This window comes from Eulemur rufifrons, chromosome 2 (assembly GCF_041146395.1).
Source record: "Eulemur rufifrons isolate Redbay chromosome 2, OSU_ERuf_1, whole genome shotgun sequence".
Classification (NCBI taxonomy): Eukaryota; Metazoa; Chordata; class Mammalia; order Primates; family Lemuridae; genus Eulemur; species Eulemur rufifrons.
The window spans coordinates 116,483,445-116,505,508 of NC_090984.1; the positions used below are offsets into that span (position 1 = coordinate 116,483,445).

Below are 22,064 nucleotides of genomic sequence, written 5' to 3' on the forward strand. Positions count from 1 at the left end.
TCTGTACTTTTTCCCATTCATACAAGGTGCTATGGGCTAATGGTGTCTGGGAACTGCTATATTTGGAAATTAAAAAAATATTTTTAAATAATTTATAGGTCAAAGGAAATATTATAAGAGAATTTAGAAAAATATTTAGAACTAAACAATTATGAAAATACTACATTCCAAAATGTGAGAGGTATAGCCCACAGAGATATTTAGAAGAAATTCTGTTGTCTTAAATACTTTTATTGGAAAAGAAGAAAAACTAAATGAGCTAAACAAGTCAATTTATGTTAAAATAAGAATAACAGGATAAACACAAAAAAATTTAAAGGAAGGAAGTAGTAAATATAAGAGCAGAAATTGATGAAATAGAAAACATAGGTACCATAGAGGATCAATAAAACCAAAAGGTGGCTCTTTGACTGGACTAATAAAATAGAGAAACCTTTGGCAAGACTGATAAAGAAAAGCAGATAAAAAGCACAGATAAAGAATATCAGCAGTGAAAAGGGAACATAAATGCAGACACAATAGAGATTTAAAAATGAGCTACTTGATACCATCTTGGACAATAGGGATAATTTTCTAGAAAAATGTAATACGTAACAATCAGAAAAAAAAATCTGGCTAGACTTAAATGATGAAAAAATGGAATCAGTAGTTAAAAATCTACCCGTAACAACCATTCCAGCTTTAGAGACAAATTCTACTAAACATTTAGGAAGAGTTTGATCTGTACTTCATACAAATTAATGAGATGGAAAGAAGGGAACACTTCCCAACACATTTTATGAGGCCACTAGAATCTTGATACCAACCAGACAAGGGCAATAGGGGAAAGGGAAATCATAGGTCAGTATTCTTCATAGATGCACAAATTCTGAATGAATAATAGCAAATCAATGCATTAAAAATAGAGCCTCATGACTCAGTTGGAATTTTCTTGAAATATGTAAATGGTTTAAATATTAAAAGATCTATAAATGTCACCATTTTACCAGATTAAAGGAGAAAACTTTTAATGTTATCTCATCAGATGCAAGAAAAGCATTCTTTATAAGTTGACATTCATTTATCAAAACTCTTCTCAAACTAGGAACAGAAGGGAACTTCCTTAACTTGATGAAGGGGTCTTCCAGAAACCTCTAGCAATCATGATATGAATGGTGAAATGCCACGAACAATCCCTTTAAAATCATAAATAAGACAAGGATGCCTATTATCACTTGTTCTATTCATTGTGGTGCTGGAGGTCCTATTCAGTTCAGCAAGACAGGAAGAAGAAATCAAAGGTATAAGGATTATAAAAGAAAAACAAACTCTCGTTTTCCATAGATGATGTGATTACAAATGAACCAAAGAGAATCTATACACACCTTTTGAGAACTTACAAGAAACCTCAGCAAGGATGCTGGACACAAATAAATACCCAGAAATCACCTATTTTAATATTCAGCTACAAATGATTATAAAATGTACTTTAAAATAAAAATTTCATTTATTGTAATGACAAAAAATAAATCTGACAAGAATGTGCAATAACTTTTTGGAGATAACCAGAAAATTTTATTGAAGAACATTAAAGAATGTTAGATAAATGGAGACAGCTCTCATGTTCGTGGATGAGGACCCAGTATAATAAAGATATCTAATTCTCACAGAATAACCTATAAATTTACTATAATTCCAATAAAAATTCCTGACTTTCTCTTCTGATATTGGCAGACTAGATAATTTGAACCCACCCTCCCATTATCCTAAAAAGGAAAAAAAAAAAGTGAACAAAATATTTTCTGAAAACTTCTTGCTTTTAGTATCAAAATGCAAATCCAATATAGAATTATGAGGCTAAGAGCTGGGAGAGCCCAGAAATGCAGAGTTGTGAGCCTAGCACTGACGGACATTTTTGCCCTGGGAGGATTTGTCAGTCTGGAAGATGTGACTGAGAGGCTGAGCTGCAATTTTGGAAGCCCTATGAGGCTAGGGGGACAAAAGTCATAATCCAGACCCTACCAAGGGTGGGGACCCTGACACTGCATCCTCCAACCATACATGTTTGGCTGGGACCACAAAGTAAAGAAAACCGAGAAGTAAACTTGCCTTCCCATGGACACAGCTCAGTGTCAAGCCCTGTGCTGGCCCAAGGTGAGATATTACAAGGCTTGCATGTGTATTAAGGTAACCCTGGTCTGCTACTGCCTCCAGACACCTGGCAAAAAACAAACAGAAAGCTCTTTGAAGGTAGATAACATTTCAGACAATTTATTTCTGCAATTTAAAAAAATAAAATAAAATAAAGCATCCAGCACACAAAGATAACCAGACATATGAGCAGGCAGGATACAATGAGTGAAAATGAGTAGGAAAAAAAGACAATGGCTACAGACCAACAGGGACTCCAGTTACTTGATTATGAAAGAATCAAGAAAAGATACACAGGTCCTCTAAGGTGCTCGCAATGTGCTGTTTGTCCTGGGTTACATGAGTGTTCAATGCACCTTGAGCCATTTAACTGTACACTTACATTTTATGTACTTTATTGCATGTGTGTTATATTTGACACAAGGAAACGCTTACAAAATTGAAACCAATCCAACATTTCATCAATAGGAGGACTGATCAATGAATTTTGGTATGTACATATAATAAAATGTTAAGTTGTTGAGTTGAAAGAACTAGAGCTACATGTATCAATAGGGGTTAGTTTCAAAAGTATAATGTGAATAATTATAAGTTGCAGAACAATATGCACAGTGTATCATTATATAACAGAAAATGTAAAAAACATGCAAAACGACATTGCATATTAATGGAGGCATAGTATGCAGTCAAAGTATAAGAACATACATGAAATAATAAACACCAGATTCCAAACAGTGGCTACTTCAAGGAAGGGAGGAAGGAAGGAAGAAAAGAGAGCACTATATATGTAGCTTCAACTGTTTCTGTAATGTTTTATTTATTTAAAAAGATGAATCAAATAAAGCAAAATGATACTCTTTGACAAAGATAGATGGTAGGTACATAATATATGTCATTCTCTCTATTTTTCTGTATGCTTGAAATAGTCTATTTTAAAAATAAGTTCCTTGGAGAGAACATGGAACACTTTAAGCAGTTGTACGTGTTTCTCTCTAAGTCATTTTATATTAAAAATTTCTAAGTCATTTTATATTAAAATTTCTTTTAGATTTGTTTAATTGCGGCAGTTCTTGGAACCTGTTTTCTGTAAATAAGAACCAAATCCTGTGGTTTCAGTATTTAATAGATAGCCTGTTTTTTTCTTATCCACTAAATTACATGTTCTCAGTGGTTCAGTAAATTTATAACACACATAAAAATGCTTTTTTTCTTTTAATTTTATTTCTTAAGGACAGTTCACTATACACTTTTAAGTACTGTTTTTTTGTTGTTTTTTTTTCTGATCTGTGAATCTTTTAGGAGCGCTTTTTTTTTTTTTTGCCTCCTGTCTCCTCCCTTGGGAGCTCTTTTGACATAGATCTACTCTAACTGAATTTTTAAAATCACTTACCTTCTCTTCTACTTTGTTTTATTTAGGAGCGGGATAAATTCTACTTGTCTCGTAGCGTTGTTCTAGAACTTCTGCAGGCCCTGAAGCTCAAATCTCCTTTACCAGATACAAACCTCCTTCTGCTTGTCCAGGTAGGCTTATACCTTATTCATACAACTTCTTATGAGATCCATGTGGGTTTGGAAAAAGTAAGAGAGGTGTGGAGCATATGCCTAAAACCAAATGTGTTCACCCAGAGGTAAGAAATAATATATCTTCTTAGGGTCATGATCTAACTAATAGTATGTACTTGGCACGTCTATTGGCTGAGAAAGACACAAAAGGAGTATTTCTTTTGTTCCTATCGTGGAACCAGTTCTGCAAGGGACAGTAAGAAGACTGAAACAGTAATTTCTGTCCTCAAGAAATTTGTAATTCTAGTAGGTCGAGGGAGGCTCACTCGGCACAGCTGAGACAGGACTACTGACGCCAGACACGGGGAAGCAGGCCGAGGTCTGACTGCAGAGCTGGATGAGTATGGGGAGGTCACCAACTCTCTGTGAAGCAGGGGTGAAGGTGAGGCTGAGCCACGCCAGATATGGTCAAATGACAGGGAGCACTGAGTCAACGAGGGTCGGGGTACCCTGTGAATCAGCTCGCGTGGGACCAGGAAGGCAGGGAACCTTGAACTCATACAAAGCAGGCTCTGGAGAACGGGCAGCGATTCTCCCTTTGGTTGCAGGGCTGCTCGTGAAGGCCTGCAGCCCTGCATCCCCCGTGTCGTTAACTCAGCATCGTAGGCAAACATGCAGGTTTTGGTGACCCAAGATGGGCTATGAGTAGTGCCATGAGAGAGAGAGGGGTAAACAGAGCCCTAGGGGAGAGTTGAGAGCAGGAGGGATACCAGCCTGCATGGCATGAAATCAGGGAAGACTTCATGAAGGAAGTGGCGATGGAGCTGAGTCACAAAGGCCTGGTGGGTGCAGGCAAATGTCTTTGCCTAGGATTGAGATTCAGCCCAGAGGTTGACTGGCTTCAAGCGATGTGGAGGCTTAGGGAGGACAGTGGAGTAAATTTAGGGATATTGACATGAGGGTGAGGTTGAGGAGGAGCAGGCTGGGGATGGAAGAAGGCTCATGAAGCATCAGGAGCCCTAACATGGCCTAGTTGCTGTGCAGGATGCTAAGGAAACAGAAACGAATAAACCATGGTCCTGTCCTTCCAGGACTTCACAGTGTAGTAGGTGAAGTTGACATGTAAACAAAACGTTCCCACACGCTGTAGAGGGTGCAGGAGTAGAGATGCGTACTCAGCTGGGGAGTGGTGTAGAAAAGGGCCCACGTGGACCTCGAAGGATGCACAGGGGTTGAGGAGTTTACCCAAAGAGCAGAGGGGGAAAGCACTTGTTATTTGCCATTTAACGTCCGCTGCCTGGTCTCCCTCCTCCCCCACCGATCATTAGGACCAGCATTGAGTTTCTCTCAAAGGCTTGCGATTTAATAAAAAGTTGGTGTGAGTTCCGTGAAGACTTGTCTGAGTGGTCTGTGAAGAGCTTTCCAGGGCACACTGGGCTCTCCGGTGATTGCTGGAACATGGCGGCAGTGGCCGTTGGGCGCGACGCTGTCAGAATGAAATGGCCCCATTGCACCAGGGTGCTAGACAGCCCAAGGGAGACAGAAGCAAAGTCACAACCAGAAAGCATCTGTGCTCCCAAGGAGAGGCAAACTGAATTCCTCCCAGTGCGTCGCCACACATCAGCGGCCACACTGCCTTCAGTACAAGCAGCGCCGACACACAGACCTTGGAGATGAACGGGCTCTGCGCTGGTTTGGAGGAGAGAGCAGGTGAACAGAGTTTAGTGAAAGAGACCAGCAGGGATTTAAGGTCAGCAGGTTGAGAGTGTCTGGAGGTCACTTGCTTCTGATAGTGCTTCAGCTGGGGATGCGCCGCCGCAAAGCAATCTAGATTTCAGGGCCCCGAAGGTGCTTTCCTGTGGGCATTGGACGGTGTTCTCCTAATTGCCCTTGGTCTTGAGCAGAGCAGGCCTGTGCGGCTGATCTTCTTGGGGTCTGGCACCCCCTGCTCTGACGGCCGGGGGCTGCTTTTCTATGAAGTACATTAGTCAACCATAATAAGCACTTGTCACCAATCCGCAAAGGAACACTGACAGTTTAAATTACCCAGTGCTTAAGGAAACCATGAAAACAGTGATTACTGCCTCACAGTTAGGTGAATAAATAACAAAACAAATTAGTTTTAGGAAGAAAGAAGGCAAAAAGATACTTCTAAATGTGTTTTATGGATTTTCATCTGCCACTCCAAATGTATAACATTTTCATCTTTTTAAAACCAAAACATATTTGTCATTGAATCATTAAGTTGAAAAAAGTCAAGTTGTAAAATTGCTCAGGTTGGAGAAGTGTTTTGGAGCCATTCTGGGCTCGTGCCCGGGAGAAACAACTTTATGGATGTTTCAACCTTCCCCAACATAAGATGTTAAATGTCATGTCATTGTGAAGTAACATCCTTATTCTACAAACCCTTAGGGTAAACCATTTTCATTACTAATGAGAGAAATAAAAGTGAGGCTTACCTTAAAAAACAGAGCAGTTTCCTTTTCTGCCCTGCGTCCTGCCTAAGTCGTGGAGAGAAGTCCTCCATGGACCACATGTAGGACGAGGGAGAAGCATTTTTGTTTCTCTTCATGAACGGTGCATCTTTCTGTAGGGTTTCTCTGGTCCTTCTCTCTTGCCTTTGGCTGCCTGGGCCCTCCAGGTGTTCTCTGGAGAACAGCAGACATGATCGTCTGTGCTCTGGCAGCTTCTCTTAGGCCAGAGGATCTAGGCTGGCGTCAGAGGGAAGCTTTCCCCTTTGCTGACTGGCAGTGTCAGCTCCTGGCACCTGTGCAGCCAGGCTCACAGTGTGGACAGACGATGTGTCTGGGGCAGACAGTGACTTTCTTCATGGATGTCAGTGACCGTCATCTGAAAGCAGTGGGGTGGGTCTGTTTAACTGAAAATGCAACTTGGAAACATAAAAGACCGTAGTAATTGGGAGAAAATCCACCCCTAGGCGATCCATTGTAAATGACTCTGGCCCCATTAGTGAAAAGAAAGAGAGTCAGTTGCTGCAATGTTGGGTTTCCCATTCATTCTTTCACCCCATAAGGAACCACCGGTATTTCATCTACTACTTATTTAATAACTCACTCAGTGGATAGATGAGCTCACCGAGATGGAACCATTTATATTCTTCTCATCTTCTCATCGACAGACCATACCTTTGCTGTTTACCAAATACTCTAGAGGCCCCTGAAAGGACAATGGAACAGTTGCTCAAGGAATGTGGGGTCACCCCAGTTCTAAACATGCCAAGGCAGTCACAGGAACCAATCCGTTCTTTAATTCCTAGAAATTCTCCCTGGAGGCCTGGCGTCACGGGGAATCTCCCAGCCTGCCATGCTGTGGTTGTCCAGCCATGACGGCTATTATTTGTTTTTACTGTTGTATGAAGTCAGGTGGCCTTAAATGTCCAATTGTATTTTTTTTTCCCCCAAGGAAAAAGAGGCATGGAGTCAGGAAAGAATTTGCCAAATGGAAAAAATAATTATGTTCTTCAGAATCTAAATTCTTGACCACCAGGACATAGATGGCCTTCTGCACTTTAGACAGATAACTATCATGTTATATTAATTTGGATCTATGGACATTTTTGCTTTTGCTTCCAACATTTTCTCTTCTGCTGGCTTGCTGTAGATAATTTTATGTGTAACAGGTTATTATAATTGTGCTGGAGGTGGGTTAAAGGAGAGTTTTCATAAGGCAGTGATAACTCATTAAAAGCCACCATAAAGACTATTTAAGTTCAAATCAAAAAGAATTTCCTCAGCTCCTATTACGTGTCAGGAGTAGATATTCTGCTAATTTGCATGTACCGCTCCCACTCTGTGGGGTATACCCACCTATTCAAAGTGTGAGAAATCGTGTGGTGAAAGGTTTTCTTTTAAAGATAGGTTAGTTGTGGGCTGGAGGGCAAAGAAATGGTAGAAGTATGGCTGTTGTTTTTAATTCATGGAGACACTGTTGAGTGGGGTTATTGATATTAGTTGAGTTAGTAATAATCTGATCACTCTGAGATGAGAGGTGGAGACACTATTTTGGGTAACATTTTGATAATGAATTTAGTAATGACGCTTAATGGATATCTCGTTTCTTTTGTATTCTTTTGTATTCATGGGGGAGTGCATATTTCAAGGCATGCCTCTCTCTGAAAGTATGGAGCTCTTCCTTCTATAGCAGTCATCACTTCCCTCTCCAAATTCAGTTATACCTTTACACTTTGAGCAGCTTTATAAAATTGTGATGGATATTTTTTTTTTTTTTCAGTTCATGGTTGGCAGCCATAAGAAACAAAGCCAGAAAGGCTTATTAACTTCTAGGGTGATTTCTGATTAATTCTGAATTGTAAGAGTTATCACAAATCAGACATTTGAATTTGACCTCAGATCTTGATGGGGTGAGGCTTCCGAACGTGCTGACAATGCGCTTATGTTTCGCTACTCGTTCCACTTTGCTGAGTGTGGTAGGTTGGAAAGGCAACTGCCGCAGGGAGATACAGACATCTGAAGTTTTGCTTCTTCACAAATCTTATCTTGCCCTCGAGGGCCCCTGCGGGCCATGCCAGCACACTTGAAGGTGTCCAGGACTGTAACCCATCCTTAAAGAAGCAGCTCTCTGCGCTCCTCTCGGCTCACCAGTAGATGTGGCTCTATTGTCCTGTGGCCTCTCTTAGCTGTGCAGTCTCATTTCCGTTGTAAAGAAATTATTAATAATTAAAATTAACGCTGGTGTCGTAACAGATTTTGGAACTTAGTTATAAGTTTTTTATCTTAAACTGCACAATTAGCTTTTGAAAAAAATTTTGTTTTTGAGACTCTATCCTGGGTAGAGTGTGGTGGCGTCATCATAGCTCACAGCAAACTCAAACTCCTGGGCTCAAGTGATCCTCCTGCCTCAGCCTCCCGAATAGCTGGGACTACAGGTGCTTGCCACCACGCCCAACTAATTTTTTCCTATTTTTAGTAGTGATGGGGTCTCGCTCTTGCTCAGGCTGGCCTCAAACACCTGACGTCAAATGATCCTCCTGTCTCTGCTTCCCAGAGTCCTAGGATTACAGGCATGAGCCACCACACCCGGCCTGAAAAGAAATTTTAAGGGAAAACATACAAATCTCTACCAGGAGGTTGGGCTGGAAGTGTTCCTTCTTTTCACTATGTACTTCTGTCAAATATTTCAGATTTTACTTTTTTGATGTACGAGTTTTGGCCAAAGTTAAAAGCATTACATTTTTCTTTAAAAAAAAAACAAAAAACCCAATGTATTTACTTTTCCTTATGTTAGAAATAAGTCCAAGTTAGGTGAGCAGATGTGAGCTTACCTAAATGAAATAGTGGAAAATTTTAGGTGTTCTCAGGATGTTCCCAACAGCTACTTTCTTTGCCAGATTCTGAGTTAATGGCCAAATAGATTCTTCAGCTTTCTGTAACTGTATTTGAGGCAAATGGGGTGACAGAAGGTTAATGTGGAGATGGAATGTCACCCGCAGCTCGGTTACCTACAGTGCAATGCCTTTCACGAAGGACCACACCTCCTGCACCTGAAGACCAGCTCTTGGCCCTGAACTAGAATTCTACGGGCAACTTGGCCTCAGAAGGCCCTTGGCTTAGAGCTCCACTCCGTTAGCCAGAACCTGCTGCCCATTAATAAAACTTAGGTTCAGACTCCTGGTTGGCCTGACGATGTGCTGGTTTCTGCTCCTTTCTTCCATAGCTCCTCAGCAGGCCTCCCTGAGATTTTCTCTACAACCCCAATTCCTGTTACTTCTCCCCAGTATGACAGGGACCAAGCCTGCCCAGCTGAACTTGTGATCTCGATCCACCTGGCTTCCCTGTGCCTTCCGGGATGTGTGGAATGAGTGGGAAGGTGGAACTATCGGTGGTGAAACTTCTTTGGAGTCTCTGAACTCTGTACAGCAGCCGTTTCGGATGCCAGGGTTGTTAGGGCCACTGACCAGAGGCCAGGAAAGAGAAATCAAACAGGAGCTAATTGCTCATAGCAAGCCCTACGTCATGTTTAACTTTTTTCCTAAAACAATTAATAAATAGTTGAATATTGCATTAAATGGAAAACACCTGTCAAAAATCTGTAACGAGGCAAATTAAATTATAATCTGGCAAACCCATCCTTTATCATGATCTCAAATCATAATTGGTAAATCCATTTATTTCACAAAGTCTTGCTGAGCCCATCTGAGATGCCAGGCACTAAGCTAGTGCTGAGAATGAGGTGCCTCAGCTCTGTGCTCTTAAAGACCTCGTAGCAGGTTGAGAAATAGACTCATAGGTCGCTGCCGTCTACTGTGATGACTGTCACAGTGGAAATGTGAAAAGTCCTGTGGGGGCGCAAAGCAGGAGTGGGTGTCATCACCAGCACACAGTGTAGGTGTGGATGAAGTGGGAGGGAGGGAGGGGACATGCTGAGGGTCCTTGGAGGGGAATAAACAGGTAGAATACCCACTCTGTGGTTGACTGTTTTTCTGTTTTCTTTCTAAATTTATGATATAATGATAGGAATCATGAAAATCTATGAATATATGCTTAGATTAACTGTCAAAAAGTGCTAAAGAATAAATAGAATGACTTCAGAATAAATCTGACAATGCTGACATCTTTTATTTGTTCCTTGATTGAATGGATCAGTTCAGTGCCACTTAACTGTCTGGGTAAAGTAAGAATCTGCACATTAATATCGGTTCTGTGATTGTGAGTTTCAGATAGGAATGAACTATCATGATTAGCAAGGCTGATATATCCAGGGCAGATCGTCATGAATGTAAACACTAATGAATTTAAGCCAAGTTAATAAAATTATAAATTACTTATTACTGTCCAAGTACTCTTAAAAATAATTGTGCTTTCAATTTTTTATTAGTTTATTTGTGCAGATGCTGGAACCAAACTAGCTGAGTCCACAATCCTGAGCAAGCAGATGATAGCCTCTGTGCCTGGAGTAAGTCCTGACCAAATGAATTGTCTACATTTTTATATTTCCTGCAATATAAAGAGTGTAGAGTGGTAAGAGCACAGGCCTTAGACTCGCACCAGGGTTTGAGACCTGCCGTGTACCAGCTGTGTGGTTTTATGAAAGTTTTTTAACCTATGATTCTTTGATTTGTATCATCCATTGAATGGGGTATAACAGGGCTTAGTGTATAGGTTGAGGGTCGAGGGAGATAATGCATGTAAAGCATGTTAGTGTGGTGCCAGACATGCAGACACATAGTAAGTGCTGAGTAAACGTTATCTGTTAAAAATAATATTAACAAATGTTACCGTTTGTTGGATATTTTAATTTTTAATATTCTGCCATTGTAATTAATATACAATGAACATCTTTGTGCTTAAACCTTTGTCCATATTTTAGACTATTTATTTATAATAGATTTCTGGGAGGAGAATTACTAGACTATGGGTTTTTTTTTTAAGGGTTCTTGATAGTGTAATGCAAGGTGCTATGAGATAAAATCCCAATTCTCAGTGATTTAACACAAAAGTTTATTATTTGCTCATGTGAAGTTTAAAAACGGGTACCCTGATTAGTAAGGGAAGGAGAACTTCCACATGGATGCTCAGGGATCAGGTTTCTTCCATCATGTGCACCCCTCTGCAATCAGCTGGTGGCTGGAGAAAGAGAAGAGAGTGTGACACATGGGGTTTTCATGGGCCAGGTCTAGAAGTCCATATTTCTTCTACTGACATTCCACTGGTTAGGACTCAGTCACATGACCACACCTGACTGCAAGGGATGATGGGAAATGTGTTCTGGCTGTGTGCTAGGGAAAAAGACAAATGAGCCTGGGGGAGTAGCTAGCCAGTCTCTGCAGCACACACACTGTTTCCTTACTGTTTAATTCTTTAAAACTCAGTATTTGCTACTTATGTGATAGCTAAAAAATAACATCCCTAATATATAAAAGGGTTATATTGAAATCAGTAAGTAAAATATGAACATTCCAACAACAATAAAAAGCAACACTTACAGGGATCACATATAGAGCCCTTTCCAATGACCAGTAAGCCATTCAAAATAATCCTTTTAACTTTCACAAGCAATCAATGAATTGTAAATTAATAAGAAATATAAAAATTAAAGTTGGCTGGCAAATTAGCAGATTTTTTTTCTTTTTTTAAAAAAAATCACTTTATTGAGGTATGAATGACATACAGAAAGCTGCATATCTTTAATGTATGTGACTTGATGAATTTGGAGATGAGTATACACACGTGAAACCAGCACCATAATCTGTGCCATGAGCATATCTATCATCTCCAAAGGCTTCCTCCCAACCTATTTATTTATTAGTTATAATTATTAGTGATAAGAACACTTTACATAAAAATCTACGCTTTTAGCAAATTTTCAAGTATATAATACAGTATTGCTAACTACAGACACTATGCTGCACAGTAGATCTCTAGGACTTACTCATCTTGCATAACTGAAACTTTTGTACCCTTTGACCAGTACCTCCCTATCTCTCCCTCCCCCAGCAGATTTTTCTTGACAATTGAACTTATTGCTGGTAAAGCGAAGCAAGCATTCTTATACGCTACTAGTGGGCCGATCACAGTGGCTCATACCTATAACTCCAGCACTTTGGAAGGCTGAGGCAGGATGATTGCTTAAGCCCAGGAGTTTGAGACCAGCCTGGGCAATAGCAAGACAAAAAAATTTAAAAATTAGCAGAGTGTGGTAGCACATGCCTGTAGTCCCAGCTACTTGGGAGGCTGAGCAGGAGGATTGCTTGAGCCAGGAGTTTGAGATTGCAGTGAGTTATGATAATGCCACTGCACTCTAGCCAGGTGACAGAGTGAGACTGTGTACCCCTCCCCCCCACCCCGCAAAAAAAGCTACTAGTGGTAGTGAAACCGACCTTGCTGGACTGCAGTTTGACAATCTCCTTTTAGGAATATGTTTGAGAAAATAAATATGCTCATATTTATATACAAGTATATTTATTAAAGCATCATTTAAAATAACATAAATATGGAAACAAATTAAATGTCCAACATTGGGGTATTATTTAAATAAAATAAGGTGCATACATAAGGTAGACTATTATGTAGCTGCCAAATCAAGGCTTCAAAGAATATTTAATAAATTGGAAAATGCCAATGATAGATTTAATTAAAAAGCATGGTAGAAAAAAGTTATCTAAATTTATAAAAAATTATATGTATATGTGTATGTTATTTGCATCCAAAAAAAAAAACCTGAAAGAAAATATTAACAGTGGTTTTCCTAGAGGTGGAGGACAAGAATTAGGATTATGATGATTTTAATTTTTCTTTTTAGTAATTTATATTTTCCAAATTTTCTACATTGAACATGTGTTACTTTTGTAATCTGAGAAATGTAGCTTTACAATCAGATATAAATTTGGGGGAAGAGTTGGATGTGATTTGCTTCAATTCATGTGTTTGAGGTTAGAGTATATTTTCAACTCCTTTATCATCAGTTTTCCTATTAAAACAAATATATGCCTTCTGAAACAAATAGGGCTTGACTCTTTTTTTTTTTTTTTTAATAACATACCTAAGGTTACACTTATGCTTTGCAAAATGAAAAAAAAAAAAAAGCAGGGGGTGGGGGGAAGGATTGGAAATTCTCTACTTTGTTTCCTAAGTATAGGTGGCTCACTAAGCTTCTCCTGGCCAGACAGTGGATTTTAAGGCTTTTATTCGACGTAGTTTCTGTCTCTAGGACAAAAGTAACTAGGTAATAGTAAGTTCTTTGCTCTCATTTTTTGAGATTCCAACTTAAAAGACAAATATTGAATAATGCTCCTAGTAATTATTTTCGGTGACATTTGCCTAGTTGAAAGGGTATAAAATATTGCCTATGAAAGCAACAAATCCCTTTCACGAAATTCAGGAACAGAGTCTCTGCTCCTATTTGCATGATGTGTGAAAGGTCAGAGAAAATGGAATAAATCGGGGGGAAATCCTTTCTTGCACCAAAGGATTAATATTTCAAAAGCAGAAACACAATAACCTTTTATAATTCCTTCACTTAATTTAAATTAAAAGGAAAAAAACCTTAGAACGTATGAAATGCTTGGAAAACACTCTGACAGACTGCCAATGACCTTATTTTACTGTTTGTTATCCTGTCAGAAGAACTGACAAGCGTAACATTCTAGAAGAGAGAGAAGGTGATATAGTTCAGTGCTGTGCAGATTTACATGAATATGGGAAAATGAGAGCCACTGGGTGAGCTAGTTAAGTATATAATGTTCCAGATTTTCCTAAAGAAAGCCAAGAAAGGCCTTTCACATAGTAGTCACATGGCTTCAAAGACTGCCTGCTTTTGATCCACATTATGTCCTGCCTGATGTGTGGGTTCCCTCATACAGCTTTGATGTAGCAGCCTGTTTGTTCATTTTCCTCTGCTTTGCTTATAATCCTAAATTTGCTGCCTTGCCCCGAGAGAGCAGGTTCATGCCATTTAATAACCTAAAACACAAGGTTGCTTTCTTTTCCTTTAAAACTTCCCAAACACACTTTGAGTACGTGGGGATGATGACCATTTCATGTCTTTCTTTTATTTATCCCTAGCAAGAACTTGACAATAACACATTGATCTATTTCGTAGTGTACCTGCTATGTATAAGAAGTTAATTTGCAAGTGACTTGACTTGAATGAGAACTTTTTACTCTTTCGGCAAACACGATGTTTGTTTGTGTACCTTTTGATAGAAAAAGATTCAAGATTCAGGTGGTAGAATTTGGTGGCACTTATTTTATGTGTATCTAAGACTTCCCTAGAGTGATAAATGTGTTACTGTTGCTTTGGGGTGATTTATGTCGTAAAGACTCATACTAATGGCATTACAGAGGCTGCATCTGTATACAAACCAGCTTGAAAACAAGCAAACAAAAATCACTTCAATTACCCAGTGGATAAAAGCATTTAACCCTGTTTCGTTGCCCTCCACCACTAACCTTCCATCAATTTTTGTCCACACTGTGGGCAGACAACCACAGACTATGCTGAGAGTAATGGAGTGAGTCAGAAATTCAGAAAACGAAACAACTCATTAGTAAGCAGCATGAAACCAGAGTGAGGCAATCATTGCAGTCAGGGCAAAAATGAAGCTGTGACCCCGCTGTGTCCTTTTGTTTCAGTGCGGGACCGCAGCAATGGAGTGTGTACGGCAATACATCAATGAAGTGCTGGATTTCATGGCAGACATGCACACGCTGACCAAACTGAAGGTAGGATGGTTTCCATCTGCTCCTCCATCTATCCACAAAACACAGGCGTTTTTAGAGAATTAAGCAGACCATACGGGAATTTATTGCTACCTGGGGAGACAGCTGTGGTCCTGTTGAATGAGCCCATGTCTTGGGGGTCTGAAGAACCAGGAGCCACCTCTGCAAAGAGGGAAAGAAGAAAGGAAAGGATACTCACATGGTATCAGCTGTGTGCATAGCTTCACTTTTGCCATTTATTAAATTCTCACAATGCCCCAATTATTATCTGCATTTTACAAATGTAGAAACTAAGGGCTTGGCATAGTGTAGTACTTTGCTTAAGGTCACAGTACTCCTAAGTGGGAAATCAAGGTTGAACCTTGTGTTGTGACTCCCAGTTCATTCTCTTTTCTCCATACCACATAGCAAGGTTTAATTACGTTGAGCCTCAGTTTCCTCATTTGAAGAACAAGTCTAATACTACTCACCTTGCCTGACTTTTACAAAGTTTGATATAAAATAATGTGTGTGAAGACACTTTCATAAACTGTAGCACATTATGCAAACATAACCCATTTATTATTTTTTCCTGCATTGAAGCTATCTTCTTCAAGAAAATAATTAAATAAAAGACGATAGAAAAAAATTTAATTTGTGTATGGACAAAATCCCAGTGAAGTTGTTGAGTTTACTGATTATTTTGCAGGGTGGAATGAATTGCTGATGCAGGTCCCTGCCATGATTTGACTAGAGAGCTAAAAAATTAATCGTTTGAGAGATGTGAGGAAGGCCCTGGACAGAGGGTAGAAGAGAATCCAAACGTGGTCCATGAAACAGCCACATTGCTCTCTGGCACTAAAGGATTCCTTCTTGATAAACAGAAACCTGGTGATCTCGAAGTCCATCAGTTAAGAATACGGTCCCCTCATCACCAAAATGTTTCCAGACTCTGCTCAGATGATGAAAGTGTTTTTCGGTGGAAAGTAGAATCAAAATTTATACTGATAATATCTTGCAATGTCGAAACCCAGTCATTTCTAATTAAGCTCCCTTTTATTTGCTCGTATGCTGGTTACTGGTTGCCAAATCTGGTTGCCCACACTTAAATGACTTTGATGTATGAGGAGAGGAAACAGTTATTACCTAAACATTTTTAGCTTGTTTTGCAGATACTTTAAAAAAAAATAAGAAGAAGATCCATGATGATCAAAAGATTGGGAACTACAGACATAATCTAACCCTCTGATTTTACGTATTAGGAAACAGATCAGAAAGGTCAAATGACAGGTAGCTTATCCAAGGCCATGTGACTGAGTAGGGCAGAACATGGTGTAAAACCTAGGTCTGAATTCCTAGTTCGATGCTCTTGCCACCCTGAACAAAGAAATCTTTACAAATTAATTCAACAGATATCTACTGAGGACTTATAATGTGCCTGGCTCTGTTCTGGGCATTAGGGTTGCTGTGATGAACATAAACAGACACAGCAGCTGCCCTTATTTAATTTACAGTGTGGTAGTGGAGGCCAAATTTAGTGAACATTTCACACAAACTGGAGTAAAAATGTGTCTCAAAATTGCTGCAAAGAAGGGGTAGACAGCAGCATGGACCTAGCCAGGGAAGTCAGGTAAGGCTTTCTGGAGGAAGTGACACTTGAGCTAAAATCTGAACAATTAGACGAAGAGAGGAAGGAACAATATTTGAGGCAGAGGGAACAGCAGTGGAAGGGAACACAGAGCCAGCAAGGCTGGAGCCACAGGACAAAGGCGTAAGATGCAGAGGTCTGCAGTGGCTAGATCATTCCTGGCTTTGTCAGTTATGCTAGGGAAATATCCCCCCCTTTATCCTAAGAACAATGGGAAGCCACTGAAGAAGTTTAAGCGGGTTGTGTGCTCGGAATGGTGATAGGAGGGGTGGAAATGACAACCTGATTTTTTTCAAGAGTAGCCTGGAATGTCTCCAGGTATCTGCCAAAGTTTCAAAATACCATTTGGTTTTGTAGAGCCACATGAAGACATGTTCCCAGCCTCTGCATGAAGACACCTTTGGTGGACATCTCAAAGTTGGGCTGGCTCAGATTGCAGCCATGGAAATCTCACGGGGCAACCACAGAGATAACAAAGCTGTGATCCGCTATCTGCCTTGGCTCTATCATCCCCCTTCTGCGATGCAGCAAGGGTAAGACCCCTCTTATTCCAGGAATGAGGCTAAATAAGGCAGAAGACATCCCTGAGTTTCCTGGGGCTCAGCTAGACCTAGTGAGTGCATTGACAGTTTATGAGAGTGGAAGATGATTAGTTCCAGGAAGATGGAAATCGAGGCCCATCTCCATAGGTTCTTGCTGACCCGGAGGGCTCCGTGTCCTGCTGCTGGTAAAACAAACTTGCCCTCCTATGAAACCCTCAATGGTCCTAATGGATGATGAAAACTTGGAGCTTAGAACTGCCACTTTAACTGTTGATTTCAGATAAATCAGTAGGTATGTATTGAGCACTTACACGGCCACTGCCTTCAAACAGCTTAGATTGTAGCTGGAACTAAAGCTATAGCGGGAGTGGAATAGAACACAAGGAGGTGCAAGCCCTGATCCTGCTGCTTAGGGAGGCTAAAGAAGAGAGAGGCACATGGGGGCTTGTTCTCTTGGGAACTCAGGGCTGGCCTGAGCCCCACCCTTGGGCACAGTCGGCCTTCCTGGGCGGAGGAAAGGTGGGCAGTGGGGGTTGAGAGCAGGAGGAGAGAATGGGGAGCAGGAGAATGGACAGCTGTTCTGTGTCTCCTCCTCTCCTCCCTCCCCTCCAGTGGGGATATCAGAGAAGAACTTACTAGTGACAGGAAAGGAAAGAGTTTAGGAAAAGAAGCCAGTCGGAGAGGCAGCCAGGTTTTTGGAAGAATGCTATTTAATCCTGTGTCACCAAAGGCTGCTCTTTGCTCAAGAAGCTTAAGATCCAGGATTAGAGAGGAAAACAAGAAAAACAGATACATCACTTGGTTGACATTCTATTGCCTTGTGTTTTATTTTATGTGATTGCCTGCAAAACCACCCTTTTAATCCCTTCCTTCAAAAAGCATTTGTTGTGCACCCAATGAAACAGGAAGCATAAAATCATCTTTATCACTTCCTTCTCTACCAGACCTAAAGAATTCATCGAGTGTGTCTCCCACATCCGTCTGTTGTCGTGGCTGCTTCTGGGTTCCCTCACTCATAATGCGGTGTGTCCAAATGCCTCCTCTCCCTGCCTGCCCATACCTCTGGACGCAGGTTCCCATATTGCAGATCATCTTATTGTTATCCTGATTGGATTTCCAGAGCAATCAAAGGTAAGTGATTTCTGCAAGATTAAGACCATATGCATCGAAATTGCTAATGGAAACCCTTATCAGCCAATTTTATTTCTTCTGAGAAGAAAATGCATCTTATCACTTGCCCTCCTGTGGATGTTAGAAAAGCAACTTTGTACTAATGCCTCATTTAAAGTTGTTTAAATTCCCAGACTGTCTTTTTTTCCCCCTCCAAATTGTTTTTTGGCTTACTTTTATGAAGATAAATTATGGAGGCAAGCAAGAGTTGGCTTTGTAGGCATTTCTCTCTCAAAATAATGAAGAGAAATAAAAGGCTGGAAACATAATCAAAATTCTGTGATCAGTCTTTAGAACCAAAGACAAAATGGAGGAAAGTTTATTCTCTATCTAATTCTTCATGCACTATCTTTTTAACTCAAGTCTCTAGAGAAGCATGAAGATACAAAATGAAAATAAGAAGCCCAGCTGGGAACTCACTAAAGCACACACTGGAATCACCTACACAGGAGAACTTTGTAAATTGTAGAGACAGGTGCTGTACTTAAGGGAATAAAGTGAACCCAGGGCAGGCATCGGTCACCAGCCTGTGCAAGCAGACCAGACACATTGGTACTAACCAGCTCCGAGGAGCCCAGGGCCCTTCACAGAGCTTAGGCAGATTCTGGGAGGTCACAATGGATTTGGGGACAGCTGAGAGTTAGGCCAGGGCTGGGTGACTATGTGATACAATAGAGCACCCGTGTAAATGACCTGAATGATGTTGGCAAAAGGAATTAGGTGGTCAGTTCCTAATATTTCAACCCAGATCTGTGTTTGATTGCTAACTACGGTACTTGGGATCCTGGGAGCTTGGCAAAGTTACTTAACCTCTCTGAGCTTCAGATTTTCATCTAGAAAACAGAGGAGGGGATGATTTGAGAATTGTGGAGGTGATCTATGAGAAGTCTTTGGCATGTCCTGGCATGTTGTAGGTGCTCACTGCACACGTGCTTGACACTAGAAGGAGGACTGTCACTGCTGCTTCCGCTGTCACTGTTAAGTGCTGGGCAGTGTGTTCATGTATATCACCTCATTTACTCCTTACTCAACTCTTTGAAGATGCTACAATTATCCCCAATTTGTGGTAGAATAATTATTCTCCCTAATCTAGTTTAGGGATGAGAATGTCAGTTTCCTTAAAGGGCAAGGGGGTGGGTAGATTTATTCTACAAATTAAGGTGTCCTCTCTTCGAAAAGAGGCTTTGTTCTCCCAGCGCACTCCCACTGACTGCATGAAGAGCAGATTGTTGTAAGGTGATGAGTCACAAGTTTGTAGCTCTGAGATAACTCCTTTGTGCTTTCGCTGTGCTCCGTGGCAAGGCCCAAGCCACATGGGGCAGGCTCTGTGTAGGGCCACAGCCCCCTAGGACGCAACAACGCTGTCTTCCTCCCTTCCAGACCTCCGTGCTGCATATGTGCTCCCTCTTCCACGCATTCGTCTTTGCTCAGCTCTGGACGGTGTATTGCGAGCAAAGCGCCGTCGCCACGAATGTCCAAAATCAGAATGAATTCAGCTTCACGGCGATACTGACAGCACTAGAATTTTGGAGTAGGGTGACACCCAGCATCCTTCAGCTAATGGCCCACAACAAAGTGGTGAGTTCACGGAGAGTTTGCCCCTCTGGGATTCTGGGATGGAATCTCAAAATGTCTAGACCCCTCCTAGTCCTCACACTACCTGTTCTTACAGGTCTCAGTTGTAAGATTATAGCAACGGATTGGAGATTTCTTAAGTTATAAACTACACGTTCTACTTGCATAAGAATTTTGATTAGCAACAAAGCAAATCATAGTTCAAGAGATCTATTGTATATCATAGTGGCTACAGTTAATAACAATGTACTGTGTACTTGAAAATTGCTGGGAGTAGATTTTAAATGTTCTCACCACACACACAAAATAAGGTAATAAATATATTAAATAGCTTGATTTAGCCATTCCATGATGTAGACATATATCAGAATATTATGTTGTATATCATACCTGTAAAAAAACTCAAAGCAAACAAGTAAATTTAGTAAAAACAATTTTTATTTTTTCTGCTTAATGCCAGAAGAGTTTTATGTGAAAAGTACCTTTAAGTGCTGTTTCAGTGCTATAAAGTCAGAAGGTTAGGAATGAGGTTCCTATTATTTTTGGATTCCAAAGCAACTTGGGAAAACCTTAGCCACTTAGGTCATCTATTTGAGGTGGTTTAAGAGCAGTCTGACCACAGGTGTTCATTCCACTCAGGGCTCAATGCCTAAAAAGAGCCTCACTTTTTTGAGTTGCCTAATGAGGACCTAAGCACCCCAATCATGAAATCCAGCTCCATTGTAATGTAGATGGCTCACCAAGACAGGGGCCGATCAAACCTCACTGGAGGCTGTGTTAGCCTGAGCCCACTTCATTGAACAAGCTTGGATTGCTCCTCCTGGAGTCAAGATTCGGGGGTGTATGGAAGAAATTTACAAGGGAGTCCTTTGGTTCTATTTGCTCTATTGGAGGAGGTTCTCTGCTGGGGAAGCTGCAGCCAGTGTCTTGGTTGTGGGGGCATCATCAGAGTTCTTGTAGAGCTCTTGTCCGTGATTCCAGTGTGCCCAGAAGCCCAGCACTGCACTGTCCACAAAAGGCATTCGGGAAATAGTTTTTTAATTGATTGAATATTAGTCTAAGAAATATTTTCTTTTAGCTCTAACTGGAAAGGTGATTATATATTTCCTTTAGTGAAGCACTTCCTTTTCCTTAGAGAAGCAGATGTTATAAGGCAATTCTATATGTAGAGAGTTGTTTTAGTTCAATTTAAGGGAAATTTATGTGAAAATTTTAGGGTTTGCAAATAGTTCTGACTGCTATGGAAATAATTGCATTTATTGGGTCACAAATTCTAGGACTGAAGAACTCGGGGATCAAGCATTCTATTCTGTTATTTTATAGGGAATGCCTTCAACTCACACTGAAGATTAAAATTTCCATTCTGTCATCATTCGTTTTTTGATACCAGTAATATTTCTCCTCCAAATCACTCTTGATATTACAATGTTACAAATGAGTTTGGTACAAATGATGTTACCAGTGAATTTGAATTAATTCTATTCCGAAAATTTTGTTAAACCATATAAGCCTGTCTGATACAATCCCCCTGGAGTGCTTAAAATCCAGCCTTAGGAATTTCTAACGAGGAATGTCATCTCTACTGTACTTTTGAACTGTCATAAGCATGGCTACTTTGTTCCTTAGGGAATAAAGCCTCAGAGGCAGGTCTGCAGTAAATTTAAACAGCCATTCCCAGTGAAGACACTGTGGAGAAAGGATCAAGACAGAGAAAAAGGACCTAAGCCCAAACAGTTCTGTAGTTGGAAATGCAGGAAGCAGAAGCCATTTATCCTCTTGTGTGAGTCACAGTGCAGAGCAGATTAGTGAGATCAATGCCTGAGTTCCTTTGCAGCCTGGAGCTGAGGGAGGAAAGCATGACGATTACAAAACCTCTGGAGCTTTCTAAAATTCTGTTTCTGGTTTGAAGTTTTAGAGGTGAATGAACACCACTCCCTGTGGTCCCCTATGGCCATTATGCAGAAAGACCTCATGGACACGGGACATCAGTCCTCTGTGATGACTAGTTTGCAGGGTTTCCGTATCACTGAGAATGGAATTGACTTTCGTGTTTGTTGTTTCAGATGGTAGAAATGGTGTGTCTCCATGTGATTAGTTTAATGGAGGCATTGCAAGAATGCAATTCAACCATTTTTGTCAAGGTAGGAAAATCTTATGATTTTTATGGACCATTTATTTCTTACTGCTAAAAACAAATGTGGATTTATTTTGAATGCACTTTGTAAAGAGGAAAATAAAATGATTCAGTTTTAACATTCAGAGTTCGGGCTGGAGGATTCAGGCTCCCATGACAACCCTTTACCAGATGGTTATTGTGTT

The 22,064-nt window shown here is 40.5% G+C and overlaps 1 protein-coding gene across 3 annotated transcripts in view; it reads left to right on the forward strand.

Moving 5' to 3' along the window:
* The window catches only part of UNC79 (unc-79 homolog, NALCN channel complex subunit), a 221,942-nt gene that overhangs the window by 188,484 nt on the left and 11,394 nt on the right, over positions 1-22,064 (forward strand). For all 3 annotated transcript variants that reach the window (XM_069465253.1, XM_069465254.1, XM_069465255.1), the window contains 7 exons: positions 3,547-3,651; positions 10,489-10,566; positions 14,745-14,834; positions 16,816-16,991; positions 17,945-18,131; positions 19,551-19,748; positions 21,809-21,886. In XM_069465253.1, the coding sequence (XP_069321354.1) occupies positions 3,547-3,651; positions 10,489-10,566; positions 14,745-14,834; positions 16,816-16,991; positions 17,945-18,131; positions 19,551-19,748; positions 21,809-21,886 (912 nt within the window). The remainder of the gene's footprint in view (positions 1-3,546; positions 3,652-10,488; positions 10,567-14,744; positions 14,835-16,815; positions 16,992-17,944; positions 18,132-19,550; positions 19,749-21,808; positions 21,887-22,064) is intronic.